This window comes from Caenorhabditis briggsae, assembly GCF_000004555.2.
Source record: "Caenorhabditis briggsae complete genome, chrIV, whole genome shotgun sequence".
In the NCBI taxonomy this organism is placed as follows: domain Eukaryota; kingdom Metazoa; phylum Nematoda; class Chromadorea; order Rhabditida; family Rhabditidae; genus Caenorhabditis; species Caenorhabditis briggsae.
Genome location: NC_013487.2, coordinates 4,045,772 through 4,064,574, shown reverse-complemented (window position 1 = coordinate 4,064,574; position 18,803 = coordinate 4,045,772). Strand labels below are relative to the sequence as shown.

The window sequence follows — 18,803 nt, the reverse complement described above, 5'->3', positions numbered from 1 at the left end:
AGTTATCTGCCAGCCCGCCACCTGCCCGGGCCGGCTCGTTTGCAACTATGATGATTTTGCGCACAGTTTTCCTTTGACCGTATTTGTGCAAATGTGCGGAAAAATTAGGCTCCGCCCACTTCAAATTTTTTTCCAAAATTTCGTTTTTCGTCAAGAATTTCTGTTGAAAGCTGATTTTTTTGCAAATTTTTCAATGACTGTAATTAGTATAAAAAATGGAAAATTCTTTTTTTTTTGGCTCACGAGCACAAAAACGTCGGGTTCTGAAACGCCGAGTGCTGAAACGTCCAGAAGCCAGATTTCCGAGGTACCGGTCAGAAAGGATTCAGAAAAAGTCAATAGGATGCGCAGGGCCAAAAAACACCGGACAAAAAGTGACGGACGCTAACTAATAAGGAGGAACGGGTCACATCTCGAGAATAGGGGGGCGGGAGGTCCCTTCCCATTATCTCTCGCACTCTCTCCTCTCCACACACTCTCTCACCATCGCCATGACGTTTGTCTCCGCGCGAGCGGCAGGGGGACGTCCGCGTTGCATTGACCGCATCGCAACGCAACGTTCCGTTGTTTGCGTTGTTCCCGGCCCCACCGGACCATCGAGAGTGAGGGTGGGGGCGCACAGACTGTGTCTGTGCCACACAGACTCTTTCTGTTCCACAGGGAGTATGGTGAGGCAGATGGTGGTGTGATTGAGAATGTGAGAGAATTACTGTAGAGGGTGTGTGGTGGGGATGGTCCCCTCTTTTCTTCGGGAAGTCTAGCCTGGCGGTGATGCACGTTAAGGCCAAAAATGCCGTTGAAGGGACAGTATTGAAAAAAAGCGGGAGTGGCGATGATGGAGGATTACTGTAGCAGTGAGGATAGTCCCTTTTCTTCGATGAGGATCGGACGGCGATGCACGTTAAGGCCGAAAATGTGATTAAAGGTACAGGGTTAAAAGAGCAGAGGGTACTGTAATCCTTGTACTTAGAGGTGCGCGTAGTGCAATTATTAATTTTTCGAATTTTTGGGAATTTCGGTTTTTTTAGATTTTTGAAAATTTGAATTTTTCTGATTTGGAAATTTCGGATTTTTCTTGGAAATTTCGGTTTTTTTTTTAATTTCGGATTTTTTAAGATTTTTCGGTTTTTCGAAATTTTTTTGAGATATCAAATTTTTCGAAAATTTCGGATTTTTCGAATTGTTGGAATATTCAGGATTTTTTTGAAAGTTTTATTTTTTGGATTTTTCAAATTTCCGAAAATTGTTAATTTATGTAATTTCGGATTTCGAGAATTTCGGGTTTTCAGGGATTTTCGGAATTTCGGAAGTTTTTATTTTTCATTTTAGGTTTTTTTTTTCTGTATTTCGCAGGCTGATGATGCGCCTTTAAATCCATTTTTTCGGCGAAAAATGGGAAAAAATCGAAAAAAGCTATGAAAATCGGCAAAAAATTACGAAGTTTTTTTAAAGGCGCATGACGGTACCCGCTTTGATGATGTGCCTTTAAACGCTGTTTTTCCTCGCTGACATCGAACTAGAAAAATAGCTGGCACGGTGCCAAAAAAAACTCACAGGTAGGGAATATCCATTGCAATAAGGAGAAATCTGGGCGAGAATCTGCAAAAAAACATAGTTTGTTGTTATTCACATGAACCCAGAAAAAAAAAAGATTTTTTTTTCAACGAAAATCAACAAAAACAACAGCTTTTTCGTATAGTGAGAGAGTGAGAAAATCAGTTTTTAATTAGAAAAAAAAACGAAAAAGGAAGATGAATTTTCTCAAGACTACTGTAGTTGATAAATTGTGTGAACACCGAGACGAGATACTGCACAGGTTTTCGAAATGCGAATTTTGGAATCCTTCGACATCACCGATTGCGAATAAAGGGTTGTATTCGTTATTTTTTGACATTTTGCAATGGAAATTGTGAGAATTGAAAAGGATGTGACGAAAAATGAAAAAAAAGAGAAGAAAGTCGATTGAAAATAGAATTATAAAAAAGTACTGTAGTTCAAAGGCACATGCAGGATTACTTACCTTGCGACGCATACTTTTTCGAGTAAATTGTTTCAAAATTTACCGATTTTTATATTTAAAAAAAATCAATATTGTCGAATTGAAAAAACTGGAAATCGGAAAATTTCGCGGGCGGCTTCCGTTTCAATTCACGGAGCCTCGCCCAAAAATCGCTACAGCTAAAGTATAAGTGCTACAGCTACAGTAGCTACAGTATTAAACGAAATTAAACAATTTCCTTGAATTAAGTGTGATTTTCTGGGGGTACGACGAATTCGAACGTTTTCAAAATCGAAAGTCCGAAAAAGTCCGAAATGTTACGTTTTTGCCGCGCTTTTTCGTATTTTCTCAGGTCCCAGTTTTTCTAATTCGACAATATTCAAATGAAAGCTCTCTGCACTTTATTCAGAAAATAAAAGACATTTATTGAAAAGAAGGTCAACAAAAAAGGTATGAAAACCCTGCAAAAGGTGTCACATCGTCTACCAAACACAGTCCTCATCGGTGAACTCGTAAGGCGCTGTGGACATGTTGCAAATCCACTCCTTGCAATTATCGTCGTATTCAGCTTCTCTCTTTTCCGCAGAAATCCTTATTAGACGGTAGAATTCGGTGTAATACTCAATTCCGACGACGTCATCCAATCCACGTTCCACAAGAATGTGACGATCGGGGTTGTTGGTCCGAATTCGAACTCTTTTTTCACTTTCCGACCTAAAATGATATATTTCGATGTTATTTTCGGAATTCTGTAACCAATGGAGTCCCAAAACCCAAAAAATTTTAAATTTCAATTACACAATACGTTCGGCGAAATACTTCGAGAATTCCTCGACTGAGCCATCGATGTTGGCATAAACGTGGAAAGTGAATCCGATTTTCGAATTTCGATCAATCAAACTCTGAAAAAAAGGATTTTTTAAATTGTAGTTTTAGTTTTTCAATGTTCAACCTGTGCAACTTTATAAAGGTTATCCGTTTGTTTGTAGTTCTCGATGTGCCAGTAGCTGAGACTTTGAAGCTGTGACATTGCAAGAATACCATCAAAATTGTAATCGAAGTCTCCTGAGCAATGTATTCTTATCGCGTCGACGCCATTTTTCATTTTTTGAAGAACAGCGTCTGCCATTTCATTATCACAATGATCAATGCCGATGTTTTTGGCTGAGATTCTCCCAACGAAATTCTTCATTTCGTCCTTTACAGTCGGATCAGTCGATAAGATGGTGAAACATTCGAAAACTCCGATCTTCCCAATGTAATTCAAAAACTTGAATGCTATAGATGAATTAACGTTTTTGAGAAATTATCCCCGTTCTTCGAGCTTAGCGACACACTATAATTTTCGTCATACTGAAATAAATTGGTTTTTTAAAAAATTCCCTCATCGAATTTGATTTTATGCGTTGGTATCGTAAGTCGGATTGGCCGATAAGTTTTCTGTCTTTTCGGTTAGATTTTTGATATCAGATGACATTCTGTAACGGAAAATCGTGGTGTCCGGAAGGCCTGATATCAAAAATCATGCATTTTTGAGCAAAATGTTGAGCTCTCAATATAATTTTCTCCATTTTTTTGCTTTTTTCGGATTGTTTGTCTGTTTGATCGAAAAAATTCGAAAAAAAAAATTTTTGATCGAAAAAATCACATAAGGGTCCCCTCCGAAGTTTGGAAAAAAGCCCGGCACGTTACAAAATATGGTAAAAATGGTATTTTTCCAGAAAAATTGGTTAAAAATAAGACAAAATATAAATAAGACAAAATATATAATAAGACGCATTTCGCTTGGACTACTGTAGTTGAGAAGCTGGGCAAACACAGAGACGAGAAATTGCAAAATTTTTTTTCAAAATGAGAATCCCGTGAGTTCCGGCTAGGAAAATATCAATTTTCTCGGAAATTCGAGGCTAGTTTGTCTAATTATCTGGAAAAACGACCTAAAATCTATGAAAATTGTGTTTTTCACGATGAATATGCGAAGAAAAGTCGAAAAAAATATTGAAGAATTTTGCATGGACTACTGTAGTTTATAAATTGTGTGAACACCGCGACGAGAAAACGCACTACTCATATTTACAACGGCGTTTTTTTCTCAGAATTTCAGGCAATTTTCAGCTGAAAAAGGGGAACACCGAATTGAAGCAGAATTTAGCAAAACATCAGAATGCCTGGAAAACAAGAATTCAGACGAAAAAGAACCTGAAAAATATGAAAAATCAAAAAACTAGAAGAAATATAGTTTCATTTTATCAACAATGAAAAACCACAACCTCAAAAAAAATTCCTTCGCTTCTTGGCGATTTCAAAATTAGCCGTAACTGGTTTCACAGGCGGTCTATCATATTTGGGTGCAAAATTCACAATTTGGTGTAAAATCCAAAGATTCGGATATTTTGTATCCAATCGAAAATATTCAACATCCTCGAATCGATCGACGATTTTTTGGTGGAGAGCCACTTCTGCGTGTTTTGACACTTTTAGGCGAATTCGATGCGTGGGCGGAGGTTGCTTGACGAATTCGGAGAGAGCTGTTCGGAGACCCATCTGAAAATTTTAGACTTTTTTGTATTAAAAATTTGTAATTTTCTTAACGAATACAATTCAACATGATGGCCTAACTTTTGGAAGTTGAGTTTTCTAGGCCACCATGGTAAAATAGCCTAAAACTGGTGTGATGTCCAAATAGAGTGTTTTCAAGGTCATTTTACCGTGGTGGCCTAGAAATTCCAACTTCTAAAAGTTAGGCCGCTTCAAATTGACAAAAAGCGAGAATAGATGTCAGCAACGACATTCCGAAGTTTTGCATTGCTCATTTTTAGAGATTTTTCCCGAAAAAACACACTGATGCTGTACATCCTTTCATACCGTAACAACACTAATAGAATGCCAACTATCAACTTTGGACCAATTTATCTCGGTTCATATGAATGATGTCAAAAAGTGGGCAACTGACAAAATACTTTTAGGCAGGGTTGAACACTTTTAGATATCTTTGACAGGAAACGAGATAAATTGGCTCAAAGTTGACGTTTTGTGTTCACGGTAAGTACCATAAACCCACCTCAGATTTTTCCTTAACCTCTACTGTATGAAAAATGGTTTCATCCACATTCCTATGAGCCACAAGACACATCATAGTCCTTCTGGGAACATTATACCAGAAACGTGGCAATTTGATTCGTTCCTCAACTTCCAATCTAGATGGTTTCAAATGATCAACCCAGGAAAGAGCCCAACTAAGTCCTTGAGTTATAGCATCTTCTGCCAAACCATCCCATTCTTTTGGAATTCCATCTTCTGGAGTATTCGGTCGATTCCTTGGATAGTATTCTTTGGGTTCTGGTACTGGAGATCTTGGAGGAGATGGGGTGTGCTGACGGGAAGGTGTAGGGGTTTCTTCTTCGGATTCAAAGGGGGTTGGAGGGTCCAGTGGGAAGAGAGATGAGATTTTGGAGTGCTGAAAAGTTTTTTTTGACAAATCAGCAATGTTTGATCAGTTCAGTTGTCATCAACTTGATGAAACAGAGAAAACCTCTGAAATTTCGATATTTCTGCTTTGAGCTCAATTATCTCAATTTCTATAAGAGATATCGAAAATTTGTCAATTGATAAAATGCTTATCATAATATCACTAACATTTTTGTAGTTTACAAAATTTTTAAAATCTTTTGCAAAAATTGAGATAGTTGAGCTCAAAGGGCAAGTATTTTGTGGCGTTTTGTTAGAGGGAATACGATAGATTTCCATTTGCATAATGGGGTTATTCAGTGAGAAGCAATTCAGCAAATTGCTGGTTTTTTTCCTTATGCAGAAAGCAGAAAAACCAGCAATTATTGCTGGGGCCGCGGAAGCGAGATTGCTGGAGTTTTCTAGGCCATGTGAACTCGTCCTCCTCCTCGTGGAGTACACGACAAGAACATTTCCCCGTAAATCGACACAAGGTTAAAGGCGCAACGAATTTCCCGGTTGGGTCTCGCTGCCGTGTACTCCACGAGGAGGAGGACGAGTTCACATGGCCTAGAAAACTCCAGCAATCTCGCTTCCGCGGCCCCAGCAATAATTGCTGGTTTTTTTTTGCTTTCTGCATAAGGAAAAAACCAGCAATTTGCTGAATTGCTTCTCACTGAATAACCCCATAAAATTATACGATTAGATGAAAAAGTATATTGGGAAAAAATGTCGATATTGAAACAGCAAAAAAATGTGTTGAAGAAAGTAAAACCTGTATTAGTAGCGTCGGCTATTCCTTTGCTCCAATGTATTTCAGGAGGGCTCTTCTATTACAGGGGCTCTTCTATTTTTCTGAATTTTTATATTTGAAAATTCGGTGAGTTCTCGTTCAAAGTTCATGGGGATCTTTTTACTACAAACAACTTATTTTGAAGGGGCCCTTCTATTAAAAGGACCTTTCACAGTTTATCACACATTGCTGGAATAAATCGGTGAAAATAATATTGAAGAACAAAATGCCAATATTGAAACCGGAAAAAGTTAGTTGAATATATTTTTGAGAATTCAAACTACTGGATAAAATGACTTAAATTGAATAGAGACACTGGAATTTCTAGAACTTTCAGGAAATTCGAGATTTTGAGGTCCCAGTTCCTTTCCAAACACTTCAAATTTTGATTTTCTCGGAAATTTTTTTAAAAGTTTGAATTAAAAAAAAAAGTTTCGGAAAATTCATTTGATTGAATCTTCTATTTTTGTTGAGTACTCAACGTACTCTACTCAAGATATTGCTTGTCGATAAATCTGATTACGGTATACTGTAGGAAAAATAGTTGTTGAGGCTTACTGTAGCGGTGCCTGCGTTCCAGCTACAGAAGATTAAAAAAAAGGTACAATGAACCGGCCACTTGAAGCCCATATCTCTCATTTCCTGTGAAAGATATCAAAAAGTGAATAACAGACAAAACGTTCATCATTAAAAAAACAAAACAGAAATGATTTCCAATGACTTTTTCTTCTGATTACGGTTTCCGAGTTAATATAATGATCTTAATGAAATACTAGCAAATTAAACGACTTTAGAACGTTTTTGAAACATGGATTTTTGAAAAAAAATACACTTACCCTCTCAATATTCACTTCTAGCGTCTTTTTCTTCTTAACCGGTGTCACTGGCACTGTTGACGGAGCCGATTTCCTTGGAGACCTTCTTGGAGTACTACGACCTCCTCCTTCATTTCTCAACAAATGTCTCTCATACTGATTCCTTTCCCTTTCTATTGGATTTGTTGGCCTTCTTCGAGCCCTTGTAAACCGTTCCGCATTCGTTTGTGGTGTTCTTGTCGGTGTGATGTTAATTGATGGTCCTGGTAGCATACGTTGAAAAAATGGGTTGAGATTTGCATATTCTAGTTCTTCTTGTTGTCTTCGTTGTTCACGGCGGAATTGGAATAATTCTTCACGGGTGTTGTATCGAGTCGGTGGGGTTCGGTGGTAGTAGCGGCGGTCCATTTTTACTGTAAGAATATAAAATAGGTACTGCGTCGATATAGCGGCGAAAGAAGCAAACAAAATCTAAAGAAGTGATGGAAAAAAAAACAAAAGCAAAATTCGACCACCGTAAAACCTATAATAGAAGGGCCCCGTCACTATTTACTTTGACCCAATTTATCTCGGTTACTGTAAGAGCTATCAAAAAGTGATGAACTGCTAAAATATTTTTGATATTATGATAAACATTTGCCAGTTTATCACTTTTTGATTTATCTTACAGTAACCGATATAAATTGGCTCGAAGTTTGAAGTTAGAGAGGCTCTTCTATATATCAGGGTTTACGGAATAATGTGACCAAACTTATCTCGGTTTCTATTAGAGATATCAAAAAGGAGTCAACTAACAAAATGTTCACCATAGTACCAAAAATAATTTTTTAGTTTAACATTTTTTGCTATATTTTAAAAGAAAGAAGATAAGAAAGGAAATTCGAGGTAACTTGTTAGAAAACAATATTGTTTAAAAATCACCATTTAAACAGTAAGATGCATCAAAGTTAATAACTCACGACAGTTTTTTAGGACAAGATGAAACAGGATTCATAAAAGTTGAACTTTCAAAAACTGAGCTCGCCAAATTGACCCTAATTGTCTAATTGTCTCACTTTCTGTAACTGATCCAAAAACTTTTTCAACTGACGAAATTTTGATTTCAAAGATTTCCCTGGTGAAAATCATACGAATTCAAAACAACTTTTACTTACAGCAACGGAAAAACTGGTAAAGTTTAAAACATAAAATTTATAACAGAGTGACTGAAACTGCAAAAATTCCAAAGGCAATAAAGTTTTCAGGGAAATGATTTATAACAACCTTGCAATAATGGCGCAACTCCAAAAAGCTGATAAAACTAAATGAAACAGGATAAATTTTTCATTGAAAGACATACCGTATCAAACAAACATTTATCATTTTTTAGTGGAAAATAGACAATTTTAAAAAAATATTTCACAATTTGTTGATTTTTATAAAAATTGCAGAGTTTATTAAAAATAATACAAGATTAAGTTTTGACAAACTTTCCGACAAATTCCATGTTAAGCTCTAACTTTGTTCAATACTTCCTGAAATTTTCAGATAACTCGAAATTTTATGAACCAACAATGACGCAACAGGAATGGCAAAACTCGAAAAGTTTATCAAAACTAAATGAAACATAACACTTATTTTTTCTGTATCACAAAGCCTATATCATGTAATTAATAATTTGTTGATCATTGTGATATGCAACCTGTAAACGGACTAAAAATTGAGAAAATATATCCGGAATAAGAAATATTGTCCCGACAACCGTTTTCTCTCTACGATGCTATTAGACTACCAGAATAACTTTTTAATTACTATTGGAAAAGGAGAATCTGAGACAAAGATCTTACGAGTGATGAAAATCTGGATAAAACAGATAGTCTGAAGTGTGCAAAGAACAAACCAACTGGAAATATTCAAACAATTAGAGTACCTGAAACTAAAAAAACTTCTGGAAGCATTGATTTTAGCAGCGTATCTAAACGACCTAATAAGAATGAAGACACATCAAAAGTTTATCAGAACAAAATGAAACATAACAGAATTTTTCTGTATCACAAAGCCTACATCATGTAACAGTTTTCTTCATTGTGATGCTTTGTTTTTGATATTCATTATGAAAAAGTACAGAGCATTATGCTGGTTGAAAAAATTGACAGTGGAAGAGAAAGTCTGGTCAAAGTTCTCTAAAGAAAACTATCTCTTACAAAAAACAAACAATTTTTTAATTCGGGTTTTTTTTCGATTTTACTGATTTCTAACGATTTTCTGTAAGTTTGATTGTAAAATTACAGGAAAACGGAGAAAGAATCGAGAAAAAAAAGGTTACGGCAGTTGTGGCACCTTGACCGACAAGCATTTTTTCAAAACTGCTCATTTATTATTAAAGAAAAGATAACTAATCAGAGCAAAAGACGCACTGGAAAAGTTCAAAAAATAAAGAGTATCTGAAACTGCGAAAAAATTCTAATTTGCAATAAATGTTTTTAGAAGTTCATTTACAGTAAACAATTCAAAAGGAAGATCTTCAAAAGTTCATCAAAACTAATTGAAACAACATTTTTCTACATCAGTAAATTTAGATCATGCTATAATTTTTCTCATCAAATCACATTTCTATAACTTTAGCCAAGGAAAAAGTGATGAAAAATGTTGTCTAGAGTGAACGAATATGACAGTAACCCAGTACTTTGAACATACAAGAACATTTCAAAAATAAACCAGAAATCTTTGGTTTCATATTTGGCGGTAAAAAATTACTGGAAAACGGAGACAAAATCGAGGAAATACATTCGGACAATACATTTTTAAAGGTTACTGTAGTTTTCGTTCTGGAACCTTCGACGACGAGCGTTTTTCACACCTTTTATTGAAATAACAAAACATCTGTTAACTGAGTTATTTTTGAAGGGATAATCTGAGAAATAGAAAACTAATGAAGAATGATGTTCTGGGTGTGCATTAAACCAACTGAAAAAGTTCAAAAGATAAAGAGTAATTGAAACTGCGAAAAATTGTAAAAGACAATAATTTTTAGCAGCTGATATCAACGTTACAATAAAACTGAAGAATCTACAAAAAGTTTTTTTTTTATTTCTGTATCAGAATATTCACATCATGCTATGATTGTTGCTCATTTTTTGATATGACGACTTTTGGTGAAGTGAAAAAAAAAAAAGATATGCATCTAAACTAAACAAGTGGAACATTAATCCAGTACTGTGAACAGAAAAAAAGTTTCAATAAACCCGAAAATCGATAACACATAAAGGCGAACGCGTGGCCATTCTCTTGTGTTCGTCCAATAGTCCTCTTAGTACACACCCGACACTCGTCCTCCTCGGAACGTTCGTGACTTGCCTGTGCTCTCTCACTTTTCTGTGCTATTTCTTCTTTTTTCGTCCTTTGGTTATTGATGGTCCGTTGGGAAGTGAAAAGTTAGAGTGAAGATGGGTGCGACTAATGGAGAAGATGAGAAAAAGTAATTGTGAATTTTTGAAAATGCCCGATGTTGACCTTTTCAATGGAAAGATGAACACTTTGATGTCCTGAAAAAGAAGTCTAGAATTTTTAGATTTTTTGTCTAAAAATTTCAGAAAACCCAAATGAAGATAAACCATCATATGTAATTGACTACTTTTTGGTGATAATGCGATTTGGAAGTGGCCCACCTCGTTGGTACTTTTTTTGTACTTCTCATCAGAATGGAATTTGGAGAAATAATTGGCAATTAAAAAATTAACGTTTTTTAATGCTCATCATAATATACGCTTTTTCGAGCAATGGGACAATTCTGGAATACCTGCTAAAAAATTCTAACTTGACATTTTTCGAAATGAAAAGGCCAAAAAATCAAATCTTTTCGTACGGGCTGTACTTTAAAATCAAATTGAAGACCTTTATTTTTTGCAGAACTTCATTTTTTGAACATAGTGTTTTTTTTTCATTCCCATCTTCAATACACTTTCGAACACAACTAAACCCTTGACTGTGAAATATCAGTCAGCCATAGCCGTCGGGGCTCGAAAGTGTAAACGAAACCAGGAGAAATGTCAAATGAATCCTAAGGAAATCATTCAAAATCTAGGATCTACTTAAGAAGGGAAGGAAGATCCCAAAGGATTTTCAAAGTATTCAAAAGACAATTCCCAATCTTCAATACACTTTCAATACACGGCAACTCGGCAATTTGTCGAATGCTTTTCGGCAACGTTCGGCAACTCGGCAATTGCCGAAAAAAAAATTTCGGCAATTTCGGCAACTTCCGGCAATTTTCGGCAACAAAAGTGTTGCATCTTTTTTTAGTAAAATCGATACGTAACTCACCTGAAAATGCTTCTATCAGGCTCAGAACTACAGAAAATGTGTTTCATAAGTTCCTTAAAAAAGTAATTACAAAAATTGCCAACTCAAGACCACATTTTTTATGCAAACTATTTCTCTTTAGCAATAGAGGGTATTCCAATGGTTGAAAATATTTGTTCCGATTGTGAGTTTTGAAAATAGTGTGCTCAACTTGTTAGGCAACTCACGACACACGTTCCCTAGAGATTTGAGACAGATTGGATAATTTTTTTGATGAGTTGTGACCCATGATATCTATTTTTCTCCTATGCTCACATATTTGAAGCCCATTTTTAGATCCGATGCAAGTATTTTTGATGATTATTGGGACACATTTCCTCTAAAATTCACTTTGAGGGATGATGGTGTTCAAAATTTGATTTTTCGAACTTCAAAATAATTTTTTTTGACTAAAAAAATTGTGAAAATCTCTCAATTCAAAAAAATTTCAGTTGCCGAAATTGCCGAAATTTTTTTGCCGAAATCGGCAACGGCAATTCGGCAACTTTTTCTTCGTCACCGATTTCGGCAATCGGCAATTTGTTGCCGCACAGGCCTGTTTCTGACCCCCTCGCTTGAACCTAAGTGAATTAGATTTATCATAAACTTGAAACTTTAAAGGTGGGGGGAAATGAAAAAAATAATGTTCTCGAAATTTCGTTCAAAGATGTCCCTCGAGGAGTTGAACTTGTGGGGGCGATGATTGAGGGTGCGGCGCCGCTACCGACTGAGCCACGCGGGCAAAGAGAAAGCGCACGCCCGTTTGCATACATAAAGGCGAGGACGACAGCTGTACGCAGAGTGACATTAAGCGTTGTACACCGTGACGGTAGAATGCATACTCTAGCTACAAAAAAACTACGAAAAATCTCCTGTCCCCCCACCTTTAATCACAAAGTTCAAAATATAAACTACATCATCAACAATCAATTAAAACAAATTGAATAAAAGGAAACTGTTGAATCGGTACCTTTATGGTTTCAAAGTTGTTCATTGTTGTCTGAAAAGTTTTCGAATGCCTGCGTTTGGAAGTCCGGAATATGAGACGATCGACATCTTTCAACATGAAATCCATGTTTCAGTTACAATTAAATGGTTGGAATGATAATCTACCGTAATAATTTTTCCGTAATAAGTTGTTTTATGTTCAGTTTCATTTAAAATATAACTTATTTTTCAAGATTTTTGCAGAACTTAAAATAAAAAATTTCACCGATTCACAGCTGCTGTATATTTTTTCAGAAGCAACCCACTTCGTTCTACTCCGTTTTTTCATCTACAATTATTCAAGCCGTCTCCAACTATCTGAGAACGTCTGTCACGAGTTGTCTAACGAATTGAGTGCATAATTTTCAAAAAATAGAACAAACATTTCAACCAGTTTTTTAAAAAGTTTAGAGTGAGCATGAAAAGAATTTTGGAGTGAACTTGAAAAATGTTGTCCTGGATTTTATGTGATCATTTTTAGGTAACTCATGACACATTATTTCTGAAGTTTTGAGTGATTTCAGATCATTTCCGCGTGAGTTTTCCAGATAATTTTGCTGAAAAAAACATGCACCCTTTTTTGCTGATTAACCTTATACTGTAATTACGGTAATTTATCAAACCGCAGAAAAAAAACGTGGCGAAACAGAAAAAAATTGGATTAAGCTTCCTAGATATCTCATTAATTTTTTATTAATATTTTTGAAGTTCTCTGTTTCAACTAGTGGTTTTAGACCTTGCCAGGTTCTAACTTTAATATGCTCATCAATTGGTGTAGCTATGGCATCCCTTATATTCTCAATAATACACAGTCCCTAATTTTCAACACCCATTCTATGAGCCATGTGTTCTACATAACTCACCAAATTAAATGATACATTTCCTATCGCCCCATTGCTCATCTTCCCCACAGGCTCCCAATCAATCAAAAAACCGTGCCCTGTCTTGTCTTCCTTAAATGTGTCCATCTGCTCTCTTTACGCAAACTGTGCGATGGGCGCCTCTCCGTATGTGTTTGTGGTGTCCAGAGATGTGTCGCAGGTCATCATTGGGCAAACAGATCATAAAAGTCTTGCTATTCTTAAAACTGCATTGTTGCTGGTGTAGTTCAAGGAAAAAAAGTTTCTGTTTCACAATGGAACCTTAATATCTTAAAATATTTTGAATTTTCATTGGTAGTCCTAAGTTAATACCTATATGAACAGTCTGAATATTTTGTAAAACCGTTTTCCAGTTCCAGCCGGGATATCTATGTATAAGTTTTAGTAAAGACACCTGCTGTATACTTTAAGTGGACAAATTTAGGTTGAATCAATTTAAAGTTAATTCCATCAGTTTTTCATTCACTTTAAGATAGTCTCCACTTTGGATCATTCTTGGTTAGATTGAAGTCATTGGTCCTTGATTCCAGCTCTTTTGGGGCCTGTTTAAGATCGTCTATGACATTCTAAATCCGGTTTTGATCAAATTTTGCGTTAGCCAATTTACTCTATCGAACTTATGCTACCAAAGAGCTTATCTTAAGATTGTTGTTTTGATGCCCGAGCAATGAATTATGTGGAACAGTATTTTTGTGGTCATTGGGGTACAAAATCCACAATTCGGAGGTTCAAATTATTTTTCGATTTATGTATGTGTCTGTTCTTTACCCAAAAATTATGATTACTGTATCTAGCATGTAGTATCTTTGATGTTCTGCATCATTAGTATTATGAAGTACATACTTCCTAGTTTTCAATACACTTGTAAATTTAGCGTGAAAGTTAAGGGGTTTTTATTTTGGACAGATTTTGATCAGATTTGCCTAATAACGGATGTATAGCGGATCATAATCGAAAGTCGGAGCTGAGCAATCAGATCTCAAAACTCCTTCCTGGGTTCCTGTATTTTCCATCTGTATGGAATTACCGTACCGCGACCCCTAATGGCTCCCTTCCTTCTCTACGTCTCCTCTTCTCTCTCACTCCATTCGCTTCCCGAATCGCCACCAGCCCACCACCACCATCAAAAACGTTCGCTCTCTCCTTCATTCACACCACTGTTGTCTACATAACCTAAACGAAATAGTAAATGATTCCGAGAGACGCGACACATGAATACAGGGGGGAGCCACCCAGAGGGCCCGTCTGTGCGTGCGCGTTCGGTTTTCTACAGCTCCCTCGTCTCTCCGCGTCTCGCACTCTCTCTAATTATTCCCGTGCGGGTTCATTAGCCCTCCCGTCTCCTCCTCGTCCTCTACTCCTCGCTCGGCAACATTTTTTGGGCCGCCTGTCCGCTGGTTTTTGCTTGCCGAGCGTCCTTTCCCCCTTCTATCTGTGTGGCCCCATTCCCCGGGTTGGGTGAGCGCGTGAGCGTTTGTGTGTATGGTGTTTCTATCTGGGGCCACCTCATCTGTCCTTGTTCCTTATTTTGAGCTATTGATCGGTAGGCGCCTACTGTAGGTCGTGTTCAGCACGCCACTTATTGGCATCAGGTTAGTCGGCGCCCTAGACTTATGGGTCGTGTCTGATCTCTAGGTTTTAACAGAAGTACCACTTCACTAAGATCTTTTTGGCGTTTGGAAATTACGAATTATGAGTCCGTAGGTTATAAGACGTGTTGGGACTCCTGTTTTTGCTATAGCGTCTAGGTGCATCTAGAGATACAGTAACCCTAACATTTTTGTTTCGCATAGTCTATAAACTGATCTTGAAATATGTAAACTTGCTTCAAGCACGAATATTCTCTCGATTTTAAAAAGTTTTCCTTGCTCACAAAAAAACTCATTCGCTGTTCACTTTTCTTCCCTCCGTTATCCGATTCTCATGATTCCCCTGGATTCCCTACTTTCCCTTGTCTCTTTCTCTCTTCCCCTTCTTATCCCTCTATTCTCTCCTTTTTTTGTTGTTAGGTTTGACTGTGTGTCCCCCCCTCCCGGGAAAAAAGGGAGTCCGTAGGTTATAACATGCACCCGACCCCTATTTTTTGTTGTGGGATCGTACTTGTTAGGGGAGGCATAGAGAGTCTTCTAGGTGACTAGGTACATCTAGAGATACAGTAACCCAAGAATTTCTGTTTCGCATAAACTTATTTCAAAATGTGTTAAGTTGTTAATACTCCGCTATAATGCCAAAATTACATTTTTCGATTTTCTCGGTTCTTCGAAGTCTCTATATATGTACACTATGTGTTCTATTCTAGGAAAGCTCAACTTCGATTGATATTATTGTAACTCAAAAACCTTTTCTAGAATTCACATTTTTGAAACTGTAATTTTTTTGAGATACTTGTTTTCAGTATCAGTTTTCGGTGTCTGGATATTTCCGCTTTTAAAATTCCAAATTCAATGTGCCTGTTCTAAGCGACTAGGTTCACTAAAAATGAATAAATGACTGTTCTAAGCGACTAGAAAATGACTGTTCTAAACGACTAGGTTCACTAAAAATTAAAAGTACAATAATCCAAAACACCATTGTTTTCTGTTTCGTGAAGTCGATATCATAACTTCAATGACACTATAAATATGCTGAAAAAGTCTCAAAATTTTGAATATTGTGAAAAAATAGTTTTTGATCGAAGTTTGAGTTTTTCTTCAGTTTCATAGACTTAAGAGAGCTCAAAAAGTTTTTGGAAATCTTGATAGGCGAATCGTTTTCCAATTTAATATTTAAAAAAATGCCAGTGTTCAATTGACAAAAAATCAGATTAAAGTAATGCGAGCATCCCTTCTGAAAACTTTAAAATTTTCTAGAACTTTCGAAACTGTAATTTTTTCTGATATTTTTCTGATTGTTTTTCTAGCCTAGAAAACAAGTTTTGAGTTTGATCTACCAAAAGTTTTTGGGCCCGGCGCCCTTAACTCTTCAATTTTTTTTACCGTTTCAACACATTATTTTTAAGCTCTTTTTTCTCTCTCGTTCGCTCCTGATATACTAAATTCCAGAATGGACGTTGCTTCCTCATCATCCGCATCACCTGCTCCATCAACTTCGACACCAAAACCAACTCTGGATTGGGCGACCCAATATGTAGCTCAAATGACGGATCAACAACGTGCTCTTCTTCAGAAAATGTACGCACAAGAACAGGAGAGAAAACGAAAGGAGAAAGAGAAAAAAGAGCAAGAGGAGCTTGCCAAACAGCAACAACAAGCGATTCTCGATTCGTTGACCAGTCAGGTTCCGATTACTGTAGATGTCGTCAGATCGTCAACACCACCGGATTCGCAGAAAGGTGGAGATAGTGCGTCGAGTAGCAGTAGTCCAGTGGGAAGTACAGAGGAAGAAGAGGAAATACAGTTGGTGAGTTGGGGTTACTGTAGTGGGCTTGTAGAGTTTTAGGTTTTTTTGCTAGGCATATCAATCTTTTTATCGAAAAGATTACTATACAATCTTACTATTTTCATTTGCTGTCTTCCTTTGAGAAACTTTCTCCGTCCATTGAAATTTCACAAATGGTTTCGAGTGATGCAAAATTTGCTAGTTTTCCATTATTCCTAGATAAACATTTACCGTTTCATTTTTTCTTGATAAGATTTCTTGTGTTCTTACAATTAGTTAGAATTGTTCGGTTTTATTTAGTGAATATGGGCGCTCCACTGCATTTTTTGCACTAAATTAACTCACTGCTTTAAATGGATGTCTTTTGAGATTATGTTCTTGCTTTTTTGGTGCTACTGAAAAAGATCCCTAATTCCAAAATAGTTGAAATGAAATTTTAACATTAGAAAAGAGTTTTGAGACAAATTTTTTCCAATGACTGGAATGCCAAAAATTATTGTTTACAGTTTTGAGTGGAATTGCACTGTTTCCATATTTTTGGATCATGCACAATTTTCTAGTTTTCAATGATCCAACGATTAACATTGGCTGTTTCATATTCTCCTAATCTGGTGTTTTGTTCTGTTTATTTTTATTTATTTATTTATTTCAACGAAGGGGAGAAAACCACTAACACGTGAAATGTCTATGAAACTAGGAGATATAACAGGGACATACATTTGTAGTAATTGGGAGATGAAGGAGAAAACCGAGTTAGTAATTAGTTGAAATCAAGACAAGAAAATGTTTTAGATCACAGGATAATAGTCGATTTTTGAAAGCCGCTGACAAGGGCTTCACCGGAAACACTTTGGCGGGTAAAGAGTTCCAACATCTGATTAGTTCCAACATCTGATTAAGTTCCAACATCTGATTACTGATTAACCAACATCTGATTACATCTGATTACTGTTCAAAATTAATCACGTTTTGTTTGTGTGTTGCCAAGTTTAGCATTTTAAGGTTATAGTGATGTCTTGTGAGATTAAGTAATTGCTTTTTTTTAGTGCTAGTTGCTCTGTGGGCAAAGAGTTTTGATTAATTCCAATGACTTGAAAACCAAAAAATCATGATTTGCATTTTTCGTCAGAATTTTGCTGTTTCTTTTCCTTGTTAGAAACGTTTTCGATAGTCCTTTGTTTTTGTTTTTTTTGAATGTTTATTGTGATATTCAAAACATTTACTCGTTGACCACTTTTTGATATCTTTTAAAGGAACCGAGATAAGTTTAACATCAAAGGGTGACATTCTATTGAAATGTTTACGGTAGGTCTGTTATTGGGAGGTTCTACAAAACCAAAATCAATGGATAACCGTTTCAAAAATGTTTTATGTAGACTCTGAGTTTTCTTCATCGTTTATTCGGACTTACCTTTCCCATTTTTCAGACCGTCAAAGATGTGGTCCTCGGAAAGTTCAAAGCGAGCCAAATCGCCGCTCGAGCCGCTCCCAAACCATACAAACCACACCGTTCTCGTATGACACGCGATCGTGTATTCTACGAATCACACGTCTACATTTTCGACAAATCCTCCTACGACAACAAGAAGAAGTTCTACAGATGTGAGAAGAAGAACACGTGCCCAGCCAGGCTTCACATCCCAAGCGATTCGTATCGAGTGATTTTTATGACACAGGAGCACAATCATCCAGCGCCGTCTGTCGATCATTGGGAAATTGATTTCGAAAAAGTTCGGACCGGATGCGTCTATCCGTTGATTCAGCAGGTATGAATTGCAATGTCGGGTGCTCTAAAATGATCGAAAAACAGGCAGCTGGGGGTTGAAGCCTGGATGTCATCATTGTTATTTTCGGCGAAAATTGCCAACTGTGGACCTCTACAAAAGTAGTTAAAAATTTTTAGATTTGTCTGAAAATTTCAATCAATACTAAACAAAAATAGAGCTTCAATTCTGCTGTTGACAACTTTTTTATACAACTGCGTCCAAATAAGATATAGTGCACGAAACTGTCTTGACTCTTAATTAAGTGATTTTTCTAGAAGTTTTAGTTTAGAGCGCTATATCTCATTTAGATAAATTTGTACAGAAAAATTGTCAATTACAAAATTGAAGCTCTGTTTTGGTTTAGTAGACATGCAAACTTTCAGACTCATCTATTGTCTATTTAATAAAACGTGGGCG

The 18,803-nt window shown here is 36.5% G+C and overlaps 3 protein-coding genes across 3 annotated transcripts in view; 1 reads left to right on the top strand and 2 right to left on the bottom strand.

Moving 5' to 3' along the window:
• Window positions 1–2,481: 2,481 nt before the first annotated feature.
• Window positions 2,482–3,191, bottom strand: CBG15058 (the record flags this gene model as incomplete). The annotated part of the gene is made up of 3 exons (XM_002632813.2): window positions 2,482–2,713; window positions 2,798–2,901; window positions 2,952–3,191. 3 exons carry the CDS (start codon window positions 3,189–3,191, stop codon window positions 2,482–2,484), a joined length of 576 nt encoding a protein of 191 aa, XP_002632859.2.
• A 1,079-nt stretch (window positions 3,192–4,270) lies between these two features.
• CBG15057 lies at window positions 4,271–7,462 on the bottom strand (the record flags this gene model as incomplete). Its single annotated transcript, XM_002632812.1, has 3 exons — window positions 4,271–4,543; window positions 5,061–5,456; window positions 7,076–7,462. The coding sequence occupies 3 exons, from the start codon at window positions 7,460–7,462 to the stop codon at window positions 4,271–4,273; spliced, it is 1,056 nt and encodes a 351-aa protein (XP_002632858.1).
• Window positions 7,463–16,284: 8,822 nt separating this feature from the next.
• CBG15055 overlaps window positions 16,285–18,803 on the top strand; it is a gene marked incomplete at both ends in the record, with an annotated part of 5,399 nt that continues 2,880 nt past the window's right edge. Inside the window, 2 exons of the mRNA XM_002632811.1 lie at window positions 16,285–16,641; window positions 18,048–18,386. Of these exons, the coding sequence (XP_002632857.1) occupies window positions 16,285–16,641; window positions 18,048–18,386 (696 nt within the window). The remainder of the gene's footprint in view (window positions 16,642–18,047; window positions 18,387–18,803) is intronic.